The sequence below is a fragment of the Oncorhynchus tshawytscha genome, linkage group LG06 (assembly GCF_018296145.1).
Source record: "Oncorhynchus tshawytscha isolate Ot180627B linkage group LG06, Otsh_v2.0, whole genome shotgun sequence".
NCBI lineage: Eukaryota > Metazoa > Chordata > Actinopteri > Salmoniformes > Salmonidae > Oncorhynchus > Oncorhynchus tshawytscha.
In genome coordinates, this window is record NC_056434.1 from 18,048,766 (window position 1) to 18,075,871 (window position 27,106).

General features: G+C 40.8%; 2 protein-coding genes across 4 annotated transcripts in view; one reads left to right on the plus strand and one right to left on the minus strand.

The window, feature by feature from the left end:
- Nucleotides 1-4,533, minus strand: part of LOC112252167 (ankyrin repeat domain-containing protein 13C) — a 60,830-nt gene extending 56,297 nt beyond the window's left edge. Inside the window, exons 1-2 of one of the 2 annotated variants that reach the window (XM_024423168.2) lie at nucleotides 4,451-4,533; nucleotides 614-655 (exon numbers count right to left, since the gene is read on the minus strand). In XM_024423168.2, coding sequence (XP_024278936.1) covers nucleotides 614-629 — 16 coding nt within the window. In that variant the 5' untranslated portion in view covers nucleotides 630-655; nucleotides 4,451-4,533. Of the gene's footprint in view, nucleotides 1-613; nucleotides 656-2,499; nucleotides 3,211-4,450 lie in introns of those variants that run through there. The other variant, XM_024423167.2, reaches the window with a different exon arrangement.
- A 7,279-nt stretch (nucleotides 4,534-11,812) lies between these two features.
- Nucleotides 11,813-22,208, plus strand: LOC112252171 (cystathionine gamma-lyase-like). 2 transcript variants are annotated; one of them, XM_024423176.2, is made up of 12 exons: nucleotides 11,911-12,229; nucleotides 12,837-12,918; nucleotides 13,089-13,184; nucleotides 17,171-17,280; nucleotides 19,293-19,427; nucleotides 19,632-19,689; nucleotides 19,793-19,870; nucleotides 20,162-20,314; nucleotides 20,696-20,817; nucleotides 21,065-21,117; nucleotides 21,416-21,554; nucleotides 21,841-22,208. In XM_024423176.2, exons 1-12 carry the CDS (start codon nucleotides 12,053-12,055, stop codon nucleotides 21,853-21,855), a joined length of 1,218 nt encoding a protein of 405 aa, XP_024278944.2. In that variant the 5' UTR covers nucleotides 11,911-12,052; the 3' UTR covers nucleotides 21,856-22,208. The 2 variants fall into 2 exon arrangements, with proteins under 2 accessions (XP_042178976.1, XP_024278944.2); XM_042323042.1 differs by lacking the exon at nucleotides 21,841-22,208 and having other exon boundaries at nucleotides 11,813-12,229; nucleotides 21,390-21,548.
- The last annotated feature ends 4,898 nt before the right edge of the window (nucleotides 22,209-27,106 follow it).

The window sequence follows — 27,106 nt, forward strand, 5'->3', positions numbered from 1 at the left end:
AGCTTTGTACAATCTAACTTCGAACAAAATCCCTTTATCTTCCTTGATCCAGAGAGATGATCACTGACATTAATGATCTGCAAGGATGCATAGCAGTCATAGCAGATTAAATTTAGGAAAGAAAAATCTCTAGTCATTCGTACTGCTAATCATCCTCACTGCCAAGTTCCATCTGTCAGGGTATGTGTGGGCCAACTGTCCAACATGTATCCATCTCAATCATAGATAAGGAGCAATGCATAGCCTCTTTTGCGCAGCCTTAGATTCAATAGAAATTATGCAATCTTCACTATTGTCGAGACAGTCCGTTCTAGCAGAGTCCACTTTAGAGGTTTTAGTCTGAAGGAAAGTCCATTAAAAAGGGGTTGCCAGTGCAAACCTATTTTGGTCAGTTATAAATCCATAAGCTCCTGTTTAGAAATGCATGAGCATCCTGCCTTTTGTGGTTTGACTCTGAGATCTGCGATTGGTGGCAAACGTCTATAGCACTTTACCCTCCACAAAGGGATTCAGGACCAGACAAACACACACGTCAGAAACCTAGGCCTTCATGCCAGACAACAGACACTCACCATACACACACACACCCTAATGGAACCTGTGCACTACTCACCTTTGTGACCCATCATGACAGCGAGGTGTAGGGGTGTGTTTCCTGAAGAGGACAAAGAAAATACAGTTTAGACCACAGGTGGTGGCACCTTAATTGGGGAGAACAGCCTTGTGGTAATGACTGGAGCGGAATCAGTGGAATAGTATCAAATAGATCAAACATGGTTTCCAGGTGTTCGATGTCATTCCATTTGCTCTGTTCCGGCCATTATTATGAGCCATTCTCCACCAGTTTAGACTGTGTGTTACAGATAGGCCTGCAAACACACTCGAAATATCATATCAATTCCCATGCCCATTATTTACTTAGCCTAACCAATATGTAATTGAACCTTGGAAAAACTGCTGTATTTGGTAAAGCAGTAATCCACTAAGGCTGCATTTACACAGCCAGACAAATTCTGATATTTTTTTCACTAAGTCTTTTGATCAATCAGATCAGCTCTGAAAAAGATCGGATTTGAAAAGATCTGATGTGACTGGTCAAAAGACCAATTATATTAAAGATCAGAATTGGGCTGCCTGTTTAAATGCAACCTTAAATCATATAGAAGAAGGATAGTGTATGTATGTATGTGTGTGTGTGTGGTCAGTCTCAGAGAATAGTGTAGACAGGGACAAATTGCACCTGTTTTAAAAAAGGCAGTTTACAGTATTATAATATTATAAGGTTCACTTAAAAGGTCCCCACATAGCCTATACCAAAGAAATGAACATGTACAGACAAAAAGTACCCTTCTGTAGTAAACTAATGAAGAAAAGCCACAAACACTGACAGCATGAGCAAAGGTCTGAATATGCACAAGTAGAATCCTACTGAGAAAGCTAAAAACCCATCCCCATAGCTTCTTCCAGTAGACAGGGTGGCCACATGGCAGGCATCTAGAGTATAACAGGCCTCCCAGTAGCCCTGATGTGACAAACTTCATAGAGGGCCTAGGCCCAGCTGAGGTTCTCAGATGAGAAAGGGGAGTGTCCAAGACTGGCAGTCTCAGCCCTCAGTCTCAGTCTGCTTATTTTCAGACGCCGCAGAACTTCAGGTTGATTTAGAGATTCTGGAATAATAATCTTATACACCTTTAATAAACAATGTGAAACAATGCAGTATGGGAGGTCAACATGGACTAGTCCACTTGAACTGGGATAGCCTTGCCATGCACAAGGGGATGTAGAACCAGCCCTATTGCAGCCTGCATCACCTAAAATGTGCTGTAAGTAAACAGTGGAGACTGATCAAGTTCCTGGTCATGCTCAAATGGATATGGTCCAAAACATAATCAACAGACTCACCATACTGACACTACCACAGTAGGCCAAATTGAATATCAGCACTAGAGGAATTCCCATATCTTCCATAGCCTAAATAAAAACACTACACTAATTTAGCCTAGCTAGCATGTGATATCAGTCAAATTCAGATATTGCTGTTTGATTTGCATTAGGTGTGCCTGGGTCAGATTTCTGTTAGTCTTTAAACCGGCGTGAGATTGACAGCTTCCCTGAAGTATGGCCAATCTCATTAATGGATGCTTTTTTTTCGATCATTGTATAGGTTGTTGTCCTCACCTATCCATTCCTTAAGAACAACTTCCAATAAGAACAACTACGAGCTGAGCTGGGTAGGCCTTGCCCTGCAGCGTTGGGCATTTGGAAAATGGTCATCCCAAGGTGTTGGCCTGAGGGAAATGGTAGAGCAATGTCTACCACCCCAAAAATAAATGATGAAAACCAAGCTTGGAAGACACATAAGCTCGTCTACAAAGCGTGTTTAAATTTATAATTTAGTCAGCTGAAAATAAGATGAAACGATAAATGCCCACGGTACCGGTATTGCCTGGGTCAAATAGGCTAGTTTGGAACATAGATAGGGAGCCATACGATTCTTACCATGGAGATCTTTCTGAGCAATATTCTGAGTTCGAATGAGCGAGGACAAGCTTCGGACATCCCCTTTGAATACACATTCATGGACTGGAAAGCCTTCGCCGGTTCTGATTACAGGGTTTTTGTTGTTATCCTCGATTACGTCGGCGGTTGACAATGTGTTAGTGTTTGCATTTATCTGCGATTGCTGATTCTGATGTTGCTGCTGTGTCGATGGAGATTTAACCAACTTGTGATTGCTAAAGATTTTACTTGCTTTGCCCTTATTTGTCTTAGTTGAAGTAAATGTCCCAGTTGCAGCCTCTTCGTCCGGTTCCAGTAAATCCTCTTCTTTGCTCGGTTTATGATCCTTGCGGAGGGAGCGGATCTTTTCTCCTGTCATTTTCTAAACAATTGACAGCGGAGGAGAGGGTGCCGTTGACGATGACCCTCTGTGCAAATATTTGTATTTCGCTGGCAAAAATGCCAGTGGTAGTCTAGATCACCCAAAATCTGTAAATTGCACAACATGAAAATCCTATACTATTCAACGAATAAAAGGAAAGAAGAATGCAATTTAAAAAGGGTAACAAATACTCCGCAATAACTAAGTAACTACAACTATGTCCCCTTTTCTCATAACCGAAACTGTCCCTACATTAGCGGCTTCTACAGAGTGCATCATTTGACTAGAACCGAAGATTCATCTGCCATCTTCCGCCAGTAGTATCGCGAGAGTTTGCAAAGGTTACAGTATATGTAGTTGAGGAACGCTCAACTATGCTCCACACCGTTCTCTATCGAGGCGTATCTCGGGCGGAGTTGAGTTTCGATAACTGGTCACGTGATTTGCTAACAACAACATTGAGTCACCATTACTCAATACTTGTAAAAATATATATATATATTATAACAAATGCTATTCTAAAAAAAAGTGTACATATGTTTGTCCTGTACAACCGCGGTCCTTCCATGGGGTGCTGAATTCATACTTTTAATAAATACTTTTATCGAATACAACCACCGACTTGTTCCTATTTTGTGTTGCTCAAATGGAAACGTAGCGGCCTTGGACATACTATGTAAACAGATTCATTTTTACAATTATCGACTGATGGTGATTCAATGTTGTTGCAAGCATATCACGCGAATAGTTATCAAAAGTCAACTCCGCCTCCATTTAAGAAAATGGAGTTGATTGTTCCTCAGCTACATTACCAGGGGGTGTTAAGTTAATATACATGATTGGTTGTTACATTCTCTGGTGTTACATTAGGGGATATTACAACCCAATAGCTACAATGTTACTTCTCATTAAATGGATTGGCTACTAATGTACACGCCTACAATCAATGATGTTACAATTACTAATTAAATGGTAAAGGAAAGGGGGATACCTAGTCAGTGTTACAACTGAATGCATTCAACTGAAATGTGTCTTCTGCATTTAGCCCAACCACTCTAAATCAGAGAGGTGTGGAGGCTGCCATAATCGATATCCAAGTGTTCGGTGCCCAGGGAACAGTGGGTTAACTGATTGGCTACTAGTATGATCATTTAGGCTACAATAAGTTCTCAAGTTGTACTACAAGTCAAATTCTAGCATTATTCATAAAGTAAATAGTTACAACACTTGGATTGAGTCGATTGTCATATCTCATTGTGTCATCATAGCACAGATCAAGAGTTTATAGATTTGCTTACCCTTCAGGGTCAGTCAATCAACTTTCCATTCTGATGCAGATATAAAATACACTGAGTGTACAAAACATTATGGTGTCGAAAGAAAGGTGTCAAAAGTGTTCCCCAGGGATGTGGGCCCATGTTGACTTCAATGCTTCCCACAGTTGTGTCAAATTGGCTGAATGTCCATTGGGTGGTGGACTGTTCTTTATACATACAGGAAACTGTTGAGAATGAAAAACCAAACCGCATTACTGTCTGGCACCTACTACCATATACCATTAAAACTCACCTTAATATTTTGTCTTGCCCATTCACCCTCTGAATTAAACAAACTCTTAACAAAACTCCCCCGGCTAGCCAGAATAGATTACGACTCCACACTTGTTTACAGCTGCACTGAGGTCAGACAGACTTCCTGTTTAGATTAAGAAACTACAGCACCTGCAGGAGATATGGCTCAGAAAATGTACCTCAATCGGGCATTGTACTCAGAATTGTCCCATTATCCCAACTGTTACACTGACAAGACTGAATAACTGCTAAATAACTAGCAGTATTTCAATCTTCTTGTGTAGTAGTTCGGTCTGAACAATAACATGCCTTGCAGTACGGTTTTGGAAACCTAAGGAACATATTTTTCTTATTAGCAAGAACAAGAATAACAAATTAAAAGGTTAAATTACTGCATGCCTTTATAGGGTTAGGGTTCCGACACGGCCATATCTCCATGTTACAGCACTTGTTTACAGAAGACAAATGGAAGTCAGAGGTGACCCCCTGTGCTATTTAGCCATCTAGCGTGCTCAAACACATGTGGAAGCCTATCCTATCCCAGTGTAGCTGTAAGCAAGTGTAGGTTCAGAATCTATTCTGGCTATGGTCTGGTTAGAAGATACCTTCATGAATAGAGCTAAAAGGTAGTTAGCGTCTATGAATGGGCTAATTAGAAAAGGTGATAGATACCTGCTTGGAAGACACCTAGAGATACAGATTTCAAATCTAAATACTGCTTATATTGGTTTTCGGTTGTGGATTTACCTTTGGATTCATTAGCTATTTTAATAATTTTAACCAATTTCTTTGTCTTTTTGTTTGATTTTCAATCAATATCAATTAGAACCTGTCTATGCTTAATTGGATAGATTGCCTTCTTTACCATTCAACAACAAAATAACTGTGACAAACATTAAGGGCTACTTCAAAATGGAGATTGCCTCAATAGCGCTGCCCATGCTGTCACAGACGCTACAATGGCACAGATACTAGAAGGACTGTGGATCTACACATTTCGAAATGTTACTTTTTATAGTCAAACTGTCTTGACTAACACAGGGACTGAACAACATAGCACACTGTCTCCCCCTGTGTCACAGGAGTGGAAATAGTTGTGTGATAGAGAAACATTTATTTTTATCACAGCAACATCTCGACTCTCCCTCATTGCATCAATGGGAGTTTTATTGTTATTTGTTTTGCAATATTTTGCTTTTTTGTACTAAGACAAACATTCAAATGTGTTATAATAACTCTCCTGTTTCTGTTTGTCGTGTTTTACATTCAACTGAAAATATGTATGTGGAAAAAATACACACAACTGTCTTCAATACACACAACTGGTGGTGTAAATTTTAGACTACGTTCAAACTATGAACTACATAAATTGTACGTAATGTTGGCGTGGCGAGAGAAAATCCTGCTAGCGGGGGCGCTCAAGATGGCGACATGAGAGGGTGTAACATTTCTAGTTGAGGAACAATTTTAGGGTTTTCTCACAAAGTTTATAGTTTTAGACTGCAGTTGCAATTTTTTAAAATATATATATCTAATCATACAATGCAGCTATTTTGAATAATTTTGTCATTAATCAAACCATTGAAATATATGTTGACAATTTCTAACGAAAAAGCTAGCTATCGAAAAGTTTCAGCGTGTGTAGTTAAGTTAGCCTGCTAACGTCTTCATAGCTAGTAGCATACAAGCAGGACATGACCAAACTGTTGCTGAGATAATGGATGTTGAAACTTCCAAGGAGAAAAGGGGCATTGTTGAAACTCACTCGTATGCTTGCAGTGTAAAAAAGGGGGTGAATGCGACTCATACCCGAATACCCCAACCAAGGAGCAATTTCCAAAGAAGCTGAGAAGTGAACCATCAATGAGCCAGCTACAGGACAACATCGTCCGCATCCTCACGGCTAAAATCAAAGAGCGCAGATGACATCATGAATTTGATGAAAAAGAACACTATCACTATTGTTAACCTGAAGAAATCGATTGATTTCAATGCTGAGGAAGTAAGAACAATGAAGCAGCAGAAGGCAACATTGAAAATTCAGGTTGCAAAGCAGAAGAAGAAACTCACTGAAATGGAGTCAAAGGTAAATGAGAAGGAATCTTCGAATTTATGGAATAACAGAAAAATCTGACGAGAACATCAAAGCAAGAGTGAAGGACATTTTGCAGGGCAATTAGTCCCGGAGGAGCGAAATGTTGCAGGTTCTCTGGATGTAGTGCACCGCCTGGGTAGGCTGAGAGATGGGGAAAACAACCAGCCACCACGACCAGTGATCATGAGATTCATCTCCAGGACAGCGAGGGATATGACATGGAAAAGTGCAAAGAAAAATGACTATTTAAAGAACAACAACCTGGGGTTCAAGGAGGATCTGACAGCATTTGACAAAGAAGCTCGGAATCGTCTGTGGCGGATGATTGGGAGAGCAAGGAAGGGAGGGAAAAGTGCATACTTTACGGGAGCTAAGGCTTTTTTTTTTTAATGGAAGGGAAATTCACGCTGACGCCTAGCTTGTTGACAGCTGGATTTATCAAGTGAGTTGTGCAGGACTGAGTTTATATATTTTTTTAAATTATGGCAGGGAAATTCGCAATGACACTTAATGTTAGCTTGATGGCTATTCGTTTTTACCAATCTATGGTACAATGGTATTTGCAATTGTATGAAAATATATATAAATATAATTTAGGTCAACCACTTGAGTGGTGCAAAGGACTGTTTTTATTTGCAACTAGTAAGAACTTTTATTTTTGTGAGAACCCGATTCATGTGAACGTATACAAGTTTAATATTCTTCATATAGTCACTGTGATAGTAAATGTCCATTTCTGTATTTTCTATTAATGCCAGGGGAATCCGTAATATTTTGAAAAGGAAATCTTTATTTTTGTATTGTAAGGGTAAGAGTGCCGACTTTTATTTAATTCAAGAAACTCATGCCTGTTCCACAGATTCTGCGTTTTGGAAGTGTCAATGGGGAATGATATTTGGTACTAATCGGTCAGCAGGTGTTATTTTAAAAGGCAACTTTAAGGGTCATATATTGAGTCATGAAGCAGATAATACAGGGAGATGGATTATACTATTGGTAGATGTCAACCACGTTCAATTCATTGTTGTAAATACTTATGCTTCCAATAACAAGTCAAGTAACTGTATTTTATTTAGAGACATTGAGAGGAAAATAAGGAAAATTGTCTAAATTTCCATTAGCCAAAGTAATATGGGGTGGAGATTTTAATACAGTATTACATGATAATCTAGATAGATGGCCTCCTAAGGATAGCAGTTCTGTTTGTGAGATAAGGAATATGTCTAAGGTTAGGTGTTCTAGATATTTGGAGACATAAGAACCCAAAAGATTGTTTACATGGAGTACCAAAGATTTATCTATACAATCCTGTATTGATTTCTGACTGATATCTGAAGATATGGCTGACAAGGTTGATAGTCTCGATTGAACCATTGATTTTAACAGACAAAGGGATCTCAATAAAGATAAATATGCATGGTTTGTCAACAAAAAAAGTTAGTGAAGGTTACTGGAAAATGAACAAAACTTTACTAGAGAATTAAGTATTTAAGAAGGAAGTAGCAGGAATTATTGATATACTGGAATTGTGCCTGTGTTATACGTTTGGAAGTTACTGGGAACTAATGAAATTTGATAAGGCTTTTGGCTATTTCAATGGGGAAAGAAATTGCCCATGCCAAGAAAAAGAATATGACATCATAAAGGAAATAATGGATTATACTAAAACAATTGAACTAACTAATCAGGAATTACTGGAGCTATCATTATTGCAAATGCAGTTAGACTGTATCTATGAGGAAAAGGCCCGGGGAGCGTTTGTAAGATCAAGACGAAGAGGGAGACAAATAAAATATTTCTTGAATTTAGAAAAAAGGGTTCGGAGAAAAGACTTCCATATGTAAATTAATAATACTCCAAATGAAAATCTAAAAGAAATCTCTCAGAATGTTGCCCAGTTTTATCAGAATCAGCCCAGCCAACTTCCAATATGGATCTTTTCTTAGACAATGTAGCAAACATTGCTAAGAAGATAGACAATGATTTCAGGGATTTGTGATGATGAGTTCAGAAATTAATATAAGACTGTATTAAAAGCCTTGGGGACAATAGGTCCCCTGGAAATTATGGTATAATAAGCGAGTTTTATAAAGCATTCAATGATAAATTGATTCCTTTTATTCTTGCTATGTTTCAAGAATCAATAGAAAAAGGCGAGTTACCGGCTTCCTTAAAGGTGTAATTACTTTGATTCCCAAACCTAATAAGGATACTCTTTATATAGACAACTGGAGACCCATTAGCCTGTTGATTAATGATGGGAAATTATTTGCCCTTGTATTTGCTAAGAGGTTGAAACAAGGCTTTCATCATATAATTGATGAAGAACAATCTGGTTTTATGCATGGCCGACACATTAGTAATAACATCAGGTTGATCTTAGATATGATTGACTATAATGACCTCATCCTTGATTATAGTTTTATGTTTGTTGATTTTTATAAAGCTTTTGACACTGTAGAACATGAGTTTATGTTCAAAGCAATATGTTTTTTGGGGTTTGGTGACTTTTTTTTGAAAGCAGTCCAAACTTTATATGGTGGTTGTACTAACTCTGTAAAATGAGCTCATGGGACATCCCAAAGATTTGATATTTGCCATGGCATTAGGCAGGGCTGCCCAATTAGTCCATTTGTATTTTTATTGGTTACTCAAATTATGGCTCTTCATATCAAGAAAGGGAATTTAAGGTGTTTCAGCACTTGGCAAGGAATTTAAACTATGTCAACTGGCTGATGATACTGTTAGAGGCTGCGTCTTTCGAATCAGGACAAGTAGAAGACTTAAGTCAGATTTTATTCTATGCCTGCTTTTTATTATTAAGTAAGCAATAAATGGTAAATGCAATTTTCGTATATACTGGATCACCACGCAGGGCAAGCAGAGAACTGGCAGGATGTACGTAAACAGTTGTTCTTATACTGTGATAGGCCAACAGATGGGTTGGAACTATGTCTATCACAGTAGAGGCTGAGCGTGGTTTCGACTTGCTCAGACTAGTCCTAGTCTCTTGGCGCTTCTTGGAGTCCACCCTCTGTCTATGTATAGATTCTCACTGTTCTGGTATCACACCCTAGTTGTAACAGTTGCTCAGTTCCTGCTATTGTGTTGTTCAGTATTTTTCCATCTCAGTTAAACCTCGTGATGACCACCCCCCCCCCCTATACCTGATTACCACAACTTTGTAACATGCAGCAAGTCACACCATGTGCTTAATATACACACACACAGACAGGCAAGGCAAATGTAGCTGTTACGAATCCCTTTTGGCCCGACAGTCTGGGGGGGGGGGATGGTCATGAGACCCGTAACATAACTCATGCAAATTCTAATAGTGACAAAGTAAAAGTGAGAACGAAATAACCAGGACAACTGAAATCTACCGTCAAACTCAAGGTGTATTTGTAAACATACGGTAATGGGGGGGAAGCAGGAAAAGGGGCTGAGCTGGACCCAAGGAAAGAAACAATAAGTATTCAAAAAAAACCTAAGCTAGACTAGCCTACTTTAACAGCTAACTAACCAAAAATACAGCGGGTGGTCCGCTCAGTTCTAACTAGTGTATTTAACAAAGTCTACCTACGGGTAGTGTATGCCCATGGGCGACTTGTCTTGGTTTCCCCTTTTCCCACCATAACCAAAACATCACTCACAGGTGATGACAAAGTGCTATGGAGGTGCTCAAACAAAAGAGAGGTTAATACACAACGAGAGAGTGAAACACAGAGACGAACAGACATGGCATTTACAGAGAGATTGAGCTCAAGAGCAAACAACTGACAGGGTTTTTAAACCAAGGGAAAGGAACTGTGATTGGGTAGGAAACAGGAGGTGTGTCTTCTGATTGATGGGTGACTGATTGGGGAGTGATGATTTTCACCTGTGAGGGGAGAATGAGAGAAAAGAAACACACACACAGGATACTTGTATCCGTAACAGTAGCAAACAGTACACCGCTTTGCAACATGCAAGTCACACCATGTTACTCCGTTCTTGACACACACACACACACACCACAGAGATAAAGACAAAGCAGCTGTTGTTCAAACAATTCAATCTTAAGTAATATGGTAGCGAGTTTAAAATGCATTAATCCTAAATCCTTACAATACCACCATATTTTTAAGAGACAGGAATGAGGTTTCTAAAGCAGTTTCCTGTATTGAAGACTTTTCCTTAGTTTCGGGTTTGAAAAATAATATCAATAAGTCAGTTTTATTTCCACTCAAGGATTGTGTTTTACAGGAAGTTTATGGTATCCCAATTAAAGATAAAGGTTACAATTTTTCCCCTCACAGATACTTTTTATGGAACAACAAAGATATACGATTTAAAAATGAGTCTCTTTTTTTCATAACTGGTTTGAAAATAAAATTATTTTGGTTGGTCAGTTACTGAATAAGGATGGATATCTACTCTCATATGGGGAATTTCTTGAAAAGTTTAAAATTCCAATAACCCTGAAAGAATATGCAATTGTTTTTGATGCGATTCCAAGTGGGGTGTATCTCTTTTTAAATTCCTCTGTGGTTGATGTAAGTAACAGATTTACATTCAAATATATTCATTGGCAATATTAACATCAAAGATAAATGCAGTAATAAACAGATTAGGAATATTGTTTGTTACTACAATTCCCTCAGCAAGATTCTTTTGGTCAAATATCTATGGTGATATACAATGGGGGAAAACATGGAAAATTGCTAACAAATATTGTATCAGTAACAAAGTAAAGGAAGTTTCATTTAAAATGTTACATAGAATTTATCCTGTGAAACATGTTTTGGAAAGATTCAAGCGGAATATTGAATATAACTGTTATTTTTGTGGAATGGAGAAGGAGACCATTTTCCAATTGTTTTTTGCCTGTATTTATAGTAGAATGTTTTGGATTGACATACAAAAAAATAGGACAGGTTGTACTATTTAATGGTTTTGATATGATTTATTTCAGAAATTCTGACATAGATACAGATGTAGTATATTTAATTCAACTGCTAATAATACTAGGTAAATTTCATATTCACGAATGCAAATGGTCTAATTCAAAACCTAACTTTTTTCACTTTATAAATTAGTTTAAACAATATGGCACCACTAACTAAAATGAAAAACAAAAAGACAATTAAAACTTGTATTATTAATGAATATGATTTGTTTGTTTAGGATTCCTGGCAATGTAAATAGTTTGTATGCTTGTTAACGTGTGACTATTCCTCTTGTTTGTTGATATGTGTTAATACAAAAATGAATTTAAAAAATCCTGCCAGCAACAAAATCAAATAAGCCACGTGCAAATACGGGTGACGTGGTACGGGACTCCCCTTTTGAAACACCAATCGGTGGTATCCTCCCCTTATAGAGAGGCTGTGATTGGGCTAGACATTATAAGGGTATTATTACACGTCGCGGCTTATTCCCAGTTCAGTTTCCATTTAGATTATTCAACGGCGAAACATACACATCCTGTAAATTACTCTCAGGGAACCGGACTTGATTTGTAACATGGCTTCAAAACACCAACAGAACGACTTGCCTGCCGGGTTCCGAGTGCAGTTCAAATCTTTCGCAACAGAGGCGATCCACGTTGGTCAGGAACCTGAGCAATGGAAATCTATGGCGGTGGTACCACCTATTTCTCTGTCCACCACGTTCAAGCAGTATGGACCTGGAGATCATGCTGTAAGTTACCTAATGTATACCATTAGGCTAACGTAAAGACCGTAGGGGAACTGTAGTAGGAGTTACCTGCGGGACTAATTTGAAATGTTTTGAATGTTTATTATGACCTGACATTATAGTAGCTATAATCATTGTATATCGAGCAAGATTTTTTTCCCTATGTACTGTATCTAGATAGTTCATGTCTAGCAGTAACCCTATATAGGACGCCGTACGACATATATAGGGCTAGTTTAACAGTAGCCAAGGCCAGCAATAACCTAGGTGTCTGGTATCGAGAGGCGTTCGTTCAGCATGGGGTGTCATACCGGTCTGGACGGTGTACTGAACCGGAATGACATACTGTAGTAGCAATGTACTGTCTTTTGTAACATCTTTTCCTGCCCAGAACGAGCTTGGCTCATTTTGCACTTATTCATAAGTCAGAATGTTGGTTGCACGATGTCTTACAGTTAAGAGAAATTACCTTTTTTTTGATGAATACTGAAAGCGTAAACGATTGGCATTACATTTAACGAATAATTAATAGCCAGATGATCAGCAGTATCAGCATCTGTTTATTATGAAAAATGTGGGCTCTCTGAATGTGGAATGTTGTCTTAATCAGGGTTTTGAGTACAGTCGGAGTGGAAACCCTACTAGAAACTGTCTGGAAAAAGCTGTTGCTGCTTTGGATGGAGCAAAGTATTGTAAGTGTTCATGTCTGACACCACTACCTCATGAATTTGTATCTAATAAAATATAACAAGTTAGAGAATGTAGGCCTATAGCTTACAGGTAGAAAATACCGCTATACATTTAACTAGACTCCTGTTTACAACTTGAAGAGAATGTATTCTTAACTGGGAATTTTCTGTAGGTTTTGCTCTTGCTTCTGGGCTGGCTGCGACTATGACCATCACTCACATGCTGAAAGCTGGAGATGGCGTTGTCTGCATGAGTGATGTATATGGAGGTAAGACATGGCCCAAAGTGTCTGTAAAACTGTCTGGAGAATTACCAAAAGGTAGACAAATGTTGCCAGTGAAAGAGTACACGCATACAGTTGAAGTCGGAAGTTTATATACACTTTGTTTGGAGTCATTAAAACTTGTTTTTCAACCACTCTACACATTTCTTGTTAACAAACTATAGTTTTGGCAAGTTGGTTAGGACATCTACTTTGTGCGTGACACAAGTAATTTTTCCAACAATTGTTTACAGACAGATTTCACTGTATCACAATTCCAGTGGGTCAGAAGTTTACATACACTCAGTTGACTGTGCCTTTAAACAGCTTGGAAAATTCCAAAAAATTATGTAATGTCTTAAGAAGCTCGTGTCAATTGAAGGTGTACATATGCATGTATTTCAAGGCCTACCTTCAAACTCCGTGCCTCTTTGCTTGACATAATGAGAAAATCAAAATAAATCAGCCAAGACTTCAGAGAATCTTTTTTTGTAGACCTCCACAAGTCTGGTTCATCCTTGGGAGCAATTTCCAAATGCCTGAAGGTACCACGTTCATCTGTACAAACAATAGTATGCAAGTATAAACACCATGGGACCACGCAGCCGTCATACCGCTCGGGAAGGAGACGCGTTCTGTCTCCTAGAGATGAAAGTACTTTGGTGCAAAAAGTGCAACTCAATCCCAGAACAGCAGCAAAGGACCTTGTGAAGATACTGGAGGAAACGGGTACAAAAGTATCTATATCCACAGTAAAACGGGTCCTATATCGACATAACCTGAAAGGCTGCTCAGCAAGGAAGAAGCCACTGCTCCAAAACCGCCATAAAAAAGCCAGACTACAGTTTGCAACTGCACATGGGACAAAGATCGTACTTTTTGGAGAAATGTCCTCTGGTCTGATGAAATGGAACTGTTTGGCCAAAATGACCATCGTTATGTTTGGAGTGAAAAGGGTGAGGCTTGCAAGCTGAAGAACACCATCCCAACCGTGAAGCATGGGGGTGGCAGCATCATGTTCTGGGGGTGTTACGAATCCCTTTTGGCCCGACAGTCTAGGGGGGGATGGTAATGAGACCCGTAACATATCTCATGCAAATTATTATTGTGACAAAGTAAAAGTGTGAATGAAATAACCAGGACAACAGAAATCTACCGTCAAACTCCAGGTTTATTTATAAACACACGGTAATGGGGGGGGCAGGAAAAGGGGCTGAGCTGGACCCAAGGAATGAAACAATATACAAAAACACCCCTAAGCTAGACTAGCCTACTTTAACAGCTAACTAACTAACCAAAAATACAGTGGGTGGTCCGCCCAGTTCTAACTAGTGTATTTAACAAAGTTTACCTACGGGTAGTGTATGCCCATGGGCGACTGGTCTTGTTTCCCCCTTTTCCCACCAGCAACAAACAAACACCATAACCAAAACAATACTCACAGGGGATGACAAAGTGCTATGGAGGTGCTCAAACAAAAGAGAGGTTAAGACACAAAGCGAGAGTGAATCTGGACAAGAGGAATACCTATGTGAGAATGCTGTTCATCGACTACAGCTCGGCATTCAACACCATAGTACCCTCCAAGCTCGTCATCAAGCTCGAGACCCTGGGTCTCGACCCCGCCCTGTGCAACTGGGTACTGGACTTCCTGACGGGCCGCCCCCAGGTGGTGAGGGTAGGCAACATCTCCTCCCCGCTGATCCTCAACACTGGGGCCCCACAAGGGTGCGTTCTGAGCCCTCTCCTGTACTCCCTGTTCACCCACGACTGCGTGGCCATGCACGCCTCCAACTCAATCATCAAGTTTGCGGACGACACAACAGTGGTAGGCTTGATTACCAACAACGACGAGACGGCCTACAGGGAGGAGGTGAGGGCCCTCGGAGTGTGGTGTCAGGAAAATAACCTCACACTCAACGTCAACAAAACTAAGGAGATGATTGTGGACTTCAGGAAACAGCAGAGGGAACACCCCCATCCACATCGATGGAACAGTAGTGGAGAGGGTAGCAAGTTTTAAGTTCCTCGGCATACACATCACAGACAAACTGAATTGGTCCACTCACACAGACAGCATCGTGAGGAAGGCGCAGCAGCGCCTCTTCAACCTCAGGAGGCTGAAGAAATTCGGCTTGTCACCAAAAGCACTCACAAACTTCTACAGATGCACAATCGAGAGCATCCTGGCGGGCTGTATCACCGCCTGGTATGGCAACTGCACCGCCCTCAACCGTAAGGCTCTCCAGAGGGTAGTGAGGTCTGCACAACGCATCACCGGGGCAAACTACCTGCCCTCCAGGACACCTACACCACCCGATGCTACAGGAAGGCCATAAAGATCATCAAGGACATCAACCACCCGAGCCACTGCCTGTTCACCCCGCTGTCATCCAGAAGGCGAGGTCAGTACAGGTGCATCAAAGCTGGGACCGAGAGACTGAAAAACAGCTTCTATCTCAAGGCCATCAGACTGTTAAACAGCCACCACTAACATTGAGTGGCTACTGCCAACACACTGTCAATGACACTGACTCTACTCCAGCCACTTTAATCATGGGAATTGATGGGAAATGATGTAAATGTATCGCTAGCCACTTTAAACAATGCTACCTTATATAATGTTACTTACCCTACATTGTTCATCTCATATGCATACGTTGATACTGTACTCTATATCATCGACTGCATCCTTATGTAATACATGTATCACTAGCCACTTTAACTATGCCACTTGGTTTACATACTTATCTCATATGTATATACTGTACTCGATATCATCTACTGTATCTCGCCTATGCTGCTCTGTACCATCACTCATTCATATATCCTTATGTACATATTCTTTATCCCCTTACACTGTGTATGACAGTAGTTTTTTTTGGAATTGTTAGTTAGATTACTTGCTCGTTATTACTGCATTGTCGGAACTAGAAGCACAAGCATTTCGCTACACTCGCATTAACATCTGCTAACCATGTGTATGTGACAAATAAAATTTGATTTGATTTGAACCACAGAGACCTACAGACATGGCATTTACAGAGAGATTGAGCTCTAGAGCAAACAAATGATGGGGTTTTTAAACCAAGGGAAAGGAACTGTGATAGGGTAGGAAATAGGAGGTGTGTCTTCTGATTGATGATTGATTGTTGACTGATTGGGGAGTGATGATTTTCACCTGTGAGGGGAGAAGGAGAGAAAAGTACACAGGATACACAGACACAGACACAGGATACCTGTATCCGTAACAGGGTGCTTTGCTGCAGGAGGGACTGGTGCACTTCACAAAATAGATGGCTTCACGAGGAAGGAAAATTATGTGGATATATTGAAGTAACATCTCAAGACATCAGTCAGGAAGTTAAAGCTTGGTCGCAAATGGGTCTTCCAAATGGACAATGACCCCAAGCATACTTCCAAAGTTGTGGCAGAATGGCTTAAGGACAACAAAGTCAAGGTTTTGGAGTGGCCATCACAAAGCCCTGACCTCAACCCTATAGAATATTTGTTGGCAGAACTGAAAAAGTGTGTGTGAGCAAAGAGGCCTACAAACCTGACTCAGTTACACCAGCTCTGTCAGGAGGAATGGGCCAAAATTCACCCAATTTATTGTAGGAAGCTTGTGGAAGGCTACCCAAAATGTTTGACCCAAGTTAAACAATTTAAAGGCAAGGCTAGCAAATACTAATTGAGTGTATGTAAACTTCTGACCCACTGGGAATGTGATGAAAGAAATAAAAGCTGAAATAAATAATTCTCTATGCTATTATTCTGACATTTCACATTCTTAAAATAAAGTGGTGACCCTAACTGATCTAAGACAGGGAAGTTTTACTAGGATTAAATGTCAGGGATTGTTTAAAATGGAGTTTAAATGTATTTGGCTAAGGTGTATGTAAACTTCCAACTTCAACTGTATTTGTAAGTATTGTTTGATGCATACAGCCATTACCATGAAATGGTAATACATGATTCCTTTTTCTCTACAGGCACCAATCGTTACTTCCGGAAGATTGCTACAGAATTTGGCTTGGATGTCTCCTTTGCTGATTGTACCAAAATCGAGTTGCTCCAGGCCGCTCTTAAGCCAAACACAAAGGTAAGTGGAATTCTAAGTCTGCTTAGTTACCTTATTCTATTGATTTATTTTCACCTAAATCTCACATTTGAAAGAACCCAGGTTTCAGGTTTCCAGGGTGTTGGTGTGAGAATAGATGTCATCCATTTCACTTTTGTTCTTCATGTTAAGTGCTCCACCCTGAGCTTTTCCATGAGTCATGGCATCAAGGAGGAACTTCACTGTGACTTGTCTCTCCTGTCCATACATGGCCATAGTTTAATACCTAGATCTTATAGATGTACTTTTTTGATTAGGAGCCAAAACTATGAAACTCAAATGACACATGCTACTACAAGGCTAGATGCTGTATATGATTGATATACAGTGGGGCAAAAAAGTATTTAGTCAGCCACCAATTGTGCAAGTTCTCCCACTTAAAAAGATGAGAGGCCTGTAATTTTCAGCATAGGTACACTTCAACTATGACAAAAAATCCAGAAAATCACATTGTAGGATTTTTAATGAAATTATTTGCAAATTATGGTGGAAAATAAGTATTTGGTCAATAACAAAAGTTTACCTCAATACTTTGTTATATACCCTTTGTTGGCAATGACAGAGGTCAAACGTTTTCTATAAGTCTTCACAAGGTTTTCACACACTGTTGCTGGTATTTTGGCCCATTCCTCCATGCAGATCTCCTCCAGAGCAGTGAGGTTTTGGGGCTGTTGCTGGGCAACACGGACTTTCAACTCCCTCCAAAGATTTTCTATGGGGTTGAGATCTGGAGACTGGCTAGGCCACTCCAGGACCTTGAAATGCTTCTTACAAAGCCACTCCTTCGTTGCCCGGGCGGTGTGTTTGGGATCATTGTCATGCTGGAAGACCCAGCCACGTTTCATCTTCAATGCCCTTGCTGATGAAAGGAGGTTTTCACTCAAAATCTCACGATACATGGCCCCATTCATTCTTTCCTTTACACGGATCAGTCGTCCTGGTCCCTTTGCAGAAAAACAGCCCCAAAGCATGATGTTTCCACCCCCATGCATCACAGTAGGTATGGTGTTCTTTGGATGGAACTCAGCATTCTTTGTCCTCCAAACACGACGAGTTGAGTTTTTACCAAAAAGGTCTATTTTGGTTTCATCTGACCATATGACATTCTCCCAATCTTCTTCTGGATCATCCAAATGCTCTCTAGCAAACTTCAGACGGGCCTGGACATGTACTGGCTTAAGCAGGGGGACACGTCTGGCACTGCAGGATTTGAGTCCCTGGCGGCGTAGTGTGTTACTGATGGTAGGCTTTGTTACTTTGGTCCCAGCTCTCTGCAGGTCATTCACTAGGTCCCCCCGTGTGGTTCTGGGATTTTTGCTCACCGTTCTTGTGATCATTTTGACCCCACGGGGTGAGATCTTGCGTGGAGCCCCAGATCGAGGGAGATTATCAGTGGTCTTGTAGGTCTTCCATTTCCTAATATTTGCTCCCACAGTTGATTTCTTCAAACCAAGCTGCTTACCTATTGTAGATTCAGTCTTCCCAGCCTGGTGCAGGTCTACAATTCTGTTTCTGGTGTCCTTTGACAGCTCTTTGGTCTTGGCCATAGTGGAGTTTGGAGTGTGACTGTTTGAGGTTGTGGACAGGTGTCTTTTATACTGATAACAAGTTCAAACAGGAGCCATTAATACAGGTAACAAGTGGAGGACAGAGGAGCCTCTTAAAGAAGTTGTTACAGGTCTGTGAGAGCCAGAAATCTTGCTTGTTTGTAGGTGACCAAGTACTTATTTTCCACCATAATTTGCAAATAAATTCATAAAAAATCCTACAATGTGATTTTCTGGATTTTTTTTTCTCATTTTGTCATTCATAGTTGAAGTGTACCTATGATGAAAATTACAGGCCTCTCTCATATTTTTAACTGTGAGAACTTGCACAATTGGTGTCTGACTAAATACTTTTTTGCCCCACTGTATACTGTATTACCTTCCACTCAAACTAATTTGTTCATGAAATTCTGAAGGGATTCTCTTTTATTTTCTATCTTCATGTAGTTAGTATGGCTTGAGACTCCCACCAACCCTACCATGAAGGTGGTGGATATCCAGGCCTGTGCAGCTGTGGTCCACCAACACAACAAGGATACCGTGGTGGTTGTGGACAACACTTTTATGTCAGCCTACTTCCAGGTATGTAACAAGTCTTATCCTGCCCTGTATGCGTTGTTGGTTCTGCATTGCCACGTTCAGCCCAGGGACTGTTGGAAATGAAAACCGTAGTTGAACTGAATTAAAATGGATGTGTTCCTTAATTTCACGGTCTCGAGTTTAACACACCCAGTCATTTCCTCTTCATAGACCAGTTCAGTGCCATTGATTTCTCTTGCTCTTTAGCGCCCCTTGGACCTCGGAGCAGACATCTGCATGTATTCAGCTACTAAGTACATGAATGGTAGGTTCATTCTGTCTGTTCATTGATGTTGACTGAAGAGAATTTCCACACAAATAAAATCAGTTTACATGGGAGTTTTAAAAAAATCTTATTTGATTGACAGGTCACAGTGATGTTGTAATGGGCCTGGTGTCTGTGAATAATGAGGACCTGTATGACCGACTGAAGTTCCTTCAGAATGGTGAGAGATGGATCAATGGCAACTGGATAAAATCTATGCATGCTAAGCTGACACACCCGCCACATTTTTTGCCTACTATGATTGAAGCACTTGAACTTCACTGAAGCAGTTGCTACATTTTTGTGACTTACTTTTGTCCATCAAATACCCACACATGCTCGTGATGCCAGGGCTTTCCACCAATTATAAACCACTGATAAAGAAGGCTTTGTGTGTTACCCTTGTTTATTCTTTGTTTGAGGGGCTGATTGTTGTGTAACGCATTGTTCTTCCTTACTGTACCCTGACAAGCCCTGGGAGCCGTACCGTCCCCCTTTGACTGCTACCTGTGTAACCGTGGCCTGAAGACCCTGCACCTGCGCATGAGGCAGCACTTCAAGAATGCCCTGGCGGTGGCCAAGTTCCTGGAAGCTGACCCCAGGGTGGACAGAGTCATCTTTCCAGGTGACGGGGGGGTTCTCTGTGGATATCAAACTGTAGTACTTCTGTATATTGCATAACACGCATGTTTTAACTGATTCAGTGGAGTTTGGTTAAATGCGGAAGACACATTTCAGTTGAATGCATTGTTGTACAACTGACTAGGTTTCCCACCCTTTCCTTTAACATGACCTGCTTTCTGGGCAAATAGGTGATGTAACAAAAATTTGGACAATGCATTCACTTTGGTAATTCTCTGGGCCAGTAGAAGCACATGTATAGTTAAACACAGCACATGGCCTCTCCAGTTACTCTCTTATTCTCTGCGCTTGAGTCGACCGCACCCGGTGGTTAAAGGATTTAACAGTCGACTGGTTTTCCTCTTATTCCCCCTTCCCTCTGTAGGCTTACCCTCCCACCCCCAGCACGAGCTGATGAAGAGACAGTGCACAGGCTGCCCAGGGATGATCACCTTTTACATAAAGGGAAAACTGGAGAATGCCTCCACCTTCCTCAGCAGCCTCAAGGTGATTACAGAATTGAGACGCTCACTTCTGATTCACAATATAATGCGAAGACGATCTCTACTGGACTTGTCTGGTTACGCTGCGTACACCGTAGTTGTCGGAACTATGGTGGAAAGAACAGTGGGAAAAGAAACTGCATGGTTCGCCTCTATAGTATGAGGCATCATTGTATTTTACTACTGTATGTGTTGTGAATTCAATCACAGATGGACACAGAAATAACATTTTGTGCTGTTCTTTATTTCAGTTGTTCGCACTTGCCGAAAGCCTTGGCGGTTATGAAAGTTTGGCAGAGCATCCGTAAGTATTCCTACATATCATCAACAATCGTAATATTGTAATTGCTATGATATCGAGATTCAAAATGTTGTCAGCTGACCCAAAAATGTACTTGTAATATCGAAATATAAAGTACTTTGATTGCCTCACTTTTGAACAATAATACCACACGGGGCAGCAGTGGTCAAGAATAAATATTTAATTTCTATATATATATATATATATATTACTTTGAAGTTTTGAAACCAACTGTTTAAACGGTGCCAATATAATTATTATTTTTTCATATTTAGGGATTTCCCTTTTCTTTCCCTCTCAGGGCGATAATGACCCATGCGTCTGTTCCAGAGAGTGATAGGGCTGCCCTAGGGATCAGTGACACACTGATACGTCTGTCTGTGGGGCTGGAGGACGAGCAGGACATCATTGAGGACCTGGAACAAGCCCTGAACGCCGCGGTATGTACACTACTGCACAATACACTACACTCTGCCTGCTCATAGCATACTCCCTGAAAACAAGTCTCTAACCTCAGATAGCCTAGCACCAAGAACCACTGATTTCTGGCTATTGCGAAGTAGGGTAGCTCTGTCAAATCCAGACAAATGGGACATGTCAGTGATGATAATCACTGGAATATTTTGTCCCAAACACATCCATAGTACATCCACTGAACATCCCATTTCCCTCAACTATCCTTACCACACAAATGGATGTTTCCATCTTTTTGTTTTCTTTGAGCAGCATCCGAATAAGTAATGTCTTCACGACGTCCAAAGACCAGCGGTTGTCTGTCGTCAGCGGGGCGCAGCAAAGGCAAGAATACCCGGTGTTTCTAGTCGTGTACAAGGAGAGAGCAGCGAGATGGTGCCTCAACACAGCACACACAAACTGTATTTATGAATGCACAAATCAGGGGGAAAACCTGCTCTTTAAACATACGCTTTCTTAATTTAATTATTGATAACCTTTTTTATCATCAATTCTTTGAATGCTAATTTTATTTCTTGCTGCTTTTGCTCTGTGTGTGTGTGTGTGTTTTTTTTGTTTGTCATTGTGAATGACGGTCTTATTCAATTAAAACTGGTATTCAGGAGTAAGGGAAAACTGCATTCAGTTGTCTTTCTGCTTCATATAGTTAAACATGAAAACTAATGTACGGTACATTGAACTATGAGAAGAATGTCTTGCTCTGTAAATGTCAGGACAGCAGTTTTGATTAAATACAACGGTGTCTGGCTCTATAAGATGTATGCCTAGTAAAGGAAGTTGGACCATGAGGGAGTGCCAACTGCATGCTTGTCCGTGCCTTGTGTCAAACATTTTTAGTGGAATGACTCAAACAAGAATTACTCTCTTGAGCAATGTACAAAGTTCCAGTGGTATTGCTAAACTCAACCCACAGGCTTGTTCTCAGATCAAAACACCCAATGTCAGGGTTTTCTAACTGAGAACCGACCAACCCCACGTTGTGTTGGAGCTCTTCACTCAGTTGACAGTGTTATCAGTCGCATATCATACTTACTGTATTGCTGATTGCTACGCAAGTACAGTGCCTTGCGAAAGTATTCGGCCCCCTTGAACTTTGCGACCTTTTGCCACATTTCAGGCTTCAAATATAAAGATATAAAATTGTATTTTTTTGTGAAGAATCAACAACAAGTGGGACACAATCATGAAGTGGAACGACATTTATTGGATATTTCAAACTTTTTTAACAAATCAAAAACTGAAAAATTGGGCGTGCAAAATTATTCAGCCCCCTTAAGTTAATACTTTGTAGCGCCACCTTTTGCTGCGATTACAGCTGTAAGTCGCTTGGGGTATGTCTCTATCAGTTTTGCACATCGAGAGTGAAATTTTTTCCCATTCCTCCTTGCAAAACAGCTCGAGCTCAATGAGGTTGGATGGAGAGCATTTGTGAACAGCAGTTTTCAGTTCTTTCCACAGATTCTCGATTGGATTCAGGTCTGGACTTTGACTTGGCCATTCTAACACCTGGATATGTTTATTTTTGAACCATTCCATTGTAGATTTTGCTTTGTTTTGGATCATTGTCTTGTTGGAAGACAAATCTCTGTCCCAGTCTCAGGTCTTTTGCAGACTCCATCAGGTTTTCTTCCAGAATGGTCCTGTATTTGGCTCCATCCATCTTCCCATCAATTTTAACCATCTTCCCTGTCCCTGCTGAAGAAAAGCAGGCCCAAACCATGATGCTGCCACCACCATGTTTGACAGTGGGGATGGTGTGTTCAGGGTGATGAGCTGTGTTGCTTTTACGCCAAACATAACGTTTTGCATTGTTGCCAAAAAGTTCAATTTTGGTCTGACCGGAGCACCTTCTTCCACATGTTTGGTGTGTCTCCCAGGTGGCTTGTGGCAAACTTTAAACAACACTTTTTATGGATATCTTTAAGAAATGGCTTTCTTCTTGCCACTCTTCCATAAAGGCCAGATTTGTGCAATATACGACTGATTGTTGTCCTATGGACAGAGTCTCCCACCTCAGCTGTAGATCTCTGCAGTTCATCCAGTGATCATGGGCCTCTTGGCCTATTATCGCTTGCACAGTGCTCCTTGGGATGTTTAAAGCTTGGGAAATCTTTTTGTATCCAAATCCGGCTTTAAACTTCTTCACAACAGTATCTCGGACCTGCCTGGTGTGTTCCTTGTTCTTCATGATGCTCTCTGAGCTTTTAACGGACCTCTGAGACTATCACAGTGCAGGTGCATTTATACAGAGACTTGATTACACACAGGTGGATTGTATTTATCATCATTAGTCATTTAGGTCAACATTGGATCATTCAGAGATCCTCACTGAACTTCTGGAGAGAGTTTGCTGCACTGAGAGTAAAGGGGCTGAATAATTTTGCACGCCCAATTTTTCAGTTTTTGATTTGTTAAAAAAGTTTGAAATATCCAATAAATGTTGTTCCACTTCATGATTGTGTCCCACTTGTTGTTGATTCTTCACAAAAAAATACAGTTTTATATCTTTATGTTTGAAGCCTGAAATGTGGCAAAGGGTCACAAAGTTCAAGGGGGCCGAATACTTTCGCAAGGCACTGTATGTGCTTCAATTGGGAAAGACTATGTTTGATCAATGTCATCTGTGTGACCAAACTCATTAAATTCACTTTGCAGTACATCATGTTGGAACTCTTTCACTCAACTGTGTTATAAATCACATATCATACATACTGTATCTGTTTGCTACTTAAGTGTATGCTTCAATGTCTGATCTATGTTATCTGTGTGATGTACTGTAGAATGTAGGCTACTATTTATTAAGCTGTTGTAAACAATGCAATGGAGTAAAACAAATGTATAATTTTGAACCTCTACGGGATCGGTGTCCCTAAACCAGGACGGTTATTGCTATTGTGACTAGAATGACATATGCAACAGCCAACTTTCTGGGACATAGACATGTCTTATGGGCAGAGAGCTTAAATTCTTGTTAATCTAACTGCGGTGTCCAATTAACAGTAGCTATTACAGTGAAATACCATGCTATTGTTTGAGGAGTGAGTGCACAACAACAAAACTTTCATCACAGCAACTGGTTTGACACATTCACCTTTGAAGGTAAATAATGTTCTTACATTCAGTAATCTTGCTCTGATTTGTCATCCTGTGGGTCCCAGAGATAAAATGAAGCATATTTTTTTTAAATTAAAATACATTTTTATGTTCAAATGTAGGAACTGGGGTCTACAATTTGACCCCACTGGTGTCTGGCTCCCCGCCCAGCCATCTGGATGTGTGAAAGTTAGTTTATAGGCTAATGATCCATCATGTATGACATTCTTGGGAGTGTGTAAACTTTTACATTTTTTTTATGTATGTTCTCTATAGTTATGTACTTAAAAATGTATCAGTTGACCAATTCGGCACATTTGGGAAAACTCCTGGCAGACTTGATACGAAATATTGTGCAGTAATGTAATTCTTCACTGGATCAGTCTGAAAATTTGTGCACACACTGCTGCCATCTAAATTACACCTACACTCCTATCTGAAAGTATGGCCTTTCTCTTGAATTTCAAAGATGATGGGAGAAAAAAAAATGAAAACCTGCTTTTTTGGTTTATGAACTTTTACCATATCTAATATGTTATTATCCTTCATTAATTTCACATTTCTACAAACTTCAGTGTTTCCTTTCAAATGGTATCAAGAATATGCATATCCTCGCTTCAGGTCCTGAGCTACAGGCAGTTAGATTTATGTGTGTCATAACTAAGTTTATCCGCCCACTGTAAAGACAAAGCATGATGACATAAGCACATATGTATAACCTCCAACTAGGTGGGGTCAACTCCTTACACATCTACACAGCCAATACATCTCTGTTGCTAGGCAGGAACATAATTGGTTCCTCTCACTGGTGTAGTCATGGCCCTGCCTGATGCTAGAACCTTCGTGGACGTGGAAATGTATGTGTGGCAGTTAGGACTGTAGTAGAGTTCAAGCCGCACTCCCTGACCAGCTATCAAGTGTCTTCACTGACATTATACCTTTTATTCATTTAGCAGACACTCTTTGGGTTAAGTACCTTGCTCAAGGGCACTTTTCACTTAGTCAGCTCGGGGATTCAAACCAGCAACCTTTCAGTTACTAGCCCAACGATCTTAACCAGTAAGATACCTGCCGCCCTCTCCCTGACCCAGTCCGTAATGCCTACAGTCCCTGTGTCCGTAGTTCCTGCGTCCAAGAACGCCAAGGTAACCTGTCTAAATGACTATCGCCCCGTAGCACTCACATCTGTAGCAATGAAATGCTTTGAAAGGCTGGTCATGGCTCACAACACCATCTTCAGACACCCTGTACCCACTGCAATTGGCATACCGCCCAAACAAAGCCACAGATTGACACAATCCCTATTGCACCTCTGTCACCTGGACAAGAGGAACACCTATGTGAGAATGCTGTTTATTGACTACATCTCAGCGTTCAACACCATAGTCCAAGCTCATCACTAAGCTAAGGACCCTGGGACTGAACACCTACCTCTGCAACTGGAACCTGGACTTCCTGATGGGCCGCCCCCAGGTGGTGAGGGTAGGCAACAACACATCCGCCAGGCTGACCATCAACACGGGGGCCCCACAAGTGTGGGTGCATAGTCCCATCCTGTACTCCTGGTTCACCCACGACTGCATGAACACGCACTACTCCAACACCATTAAGTTTGCTGATGACAACTGTGGTAGGCCTGATCACCGATGGCGATGAGACAGCCCATAAGGAGGTCAGAGACCTGGCAGTGTGGTGCCAGGACAACAACCACCCCCTCAAAATCAGCAAGACAAAGGAGCTGATCGTGGACTACAGGAAATGAAGGGCCGAGCAGGCTCCAATTCACATTGACAGGGCTGTAGTGGAGCGGGTCAACAGTTTTAAGTTCCTTAATGTCCACATCACTAAGGATCTATCATGGTCCACACACACCAACACAGTCGTGAATGACAATGCTTCCCTCTCAGGAGGCTGAAAAGGTTTGGCATGAGCCCTCAGATCCTCAAAGTTCTACAGCTGCACAACTGGGAGCATCTTGACTGGCTGCATCACCGCTTGGTATGGCAACTGCTTGGCATCCGAACGCAAGGTGCTACAGAGGGTAGTGGGTACTGCGCAGACATCACTGGGGCAGAGCTCCCTGACATCCAGGACCTGTGAACCAGGCCTAATGGCCAAACATCAGTGCCCTACCTCACTAATGCTCTTGTGGCTGAATGAAAGAAAGTTCCAGCAGCAATGTTCCAACATCAAGTGGAAAACCTTCCCAGAAGAGTGGAGGCTGTTATAGCCACAAAGGGGGGACCAACTCCATATTAATGCCCATGATTTTATAATGAGATGTTTGACAAGCAGGTATCCACATACCACGTAAGTAACCTGTAAGTAAGCATTTCACTGTTTGTCTACACCTGTTGTTTACGAAGCATGTGAAAAGTAACATTTTATTTGATTTCATTACACTAGTGTCAGAAGTGGGATCACA

Excerpts from the sequence above, each read along its gene's own strand:
- LOC112252171 (XM_024423176.2), top strand. The coding sequence starts at position 12,053 with ATGGCTTCAAAACACCAACAGAACGACTTGCCTGCCGGGTTCCGAGTG. Across the intron at positions 12,919-13,088 it reads TTTGGATGGAGCAAAGTATT|GTTTTGCTCTTGCTTCTGGG; the intron begins GTAAGTGTTCAT and ends AATTTTCTGTAG. Across the intron at positions 17,281-19,292 it reads CTCTTAAGCCAAACACAAAG|TTAGTATGGCTTGAGACTCC; the intron begins GTAAGTGGAATT and ends ATCTTCATGTAG.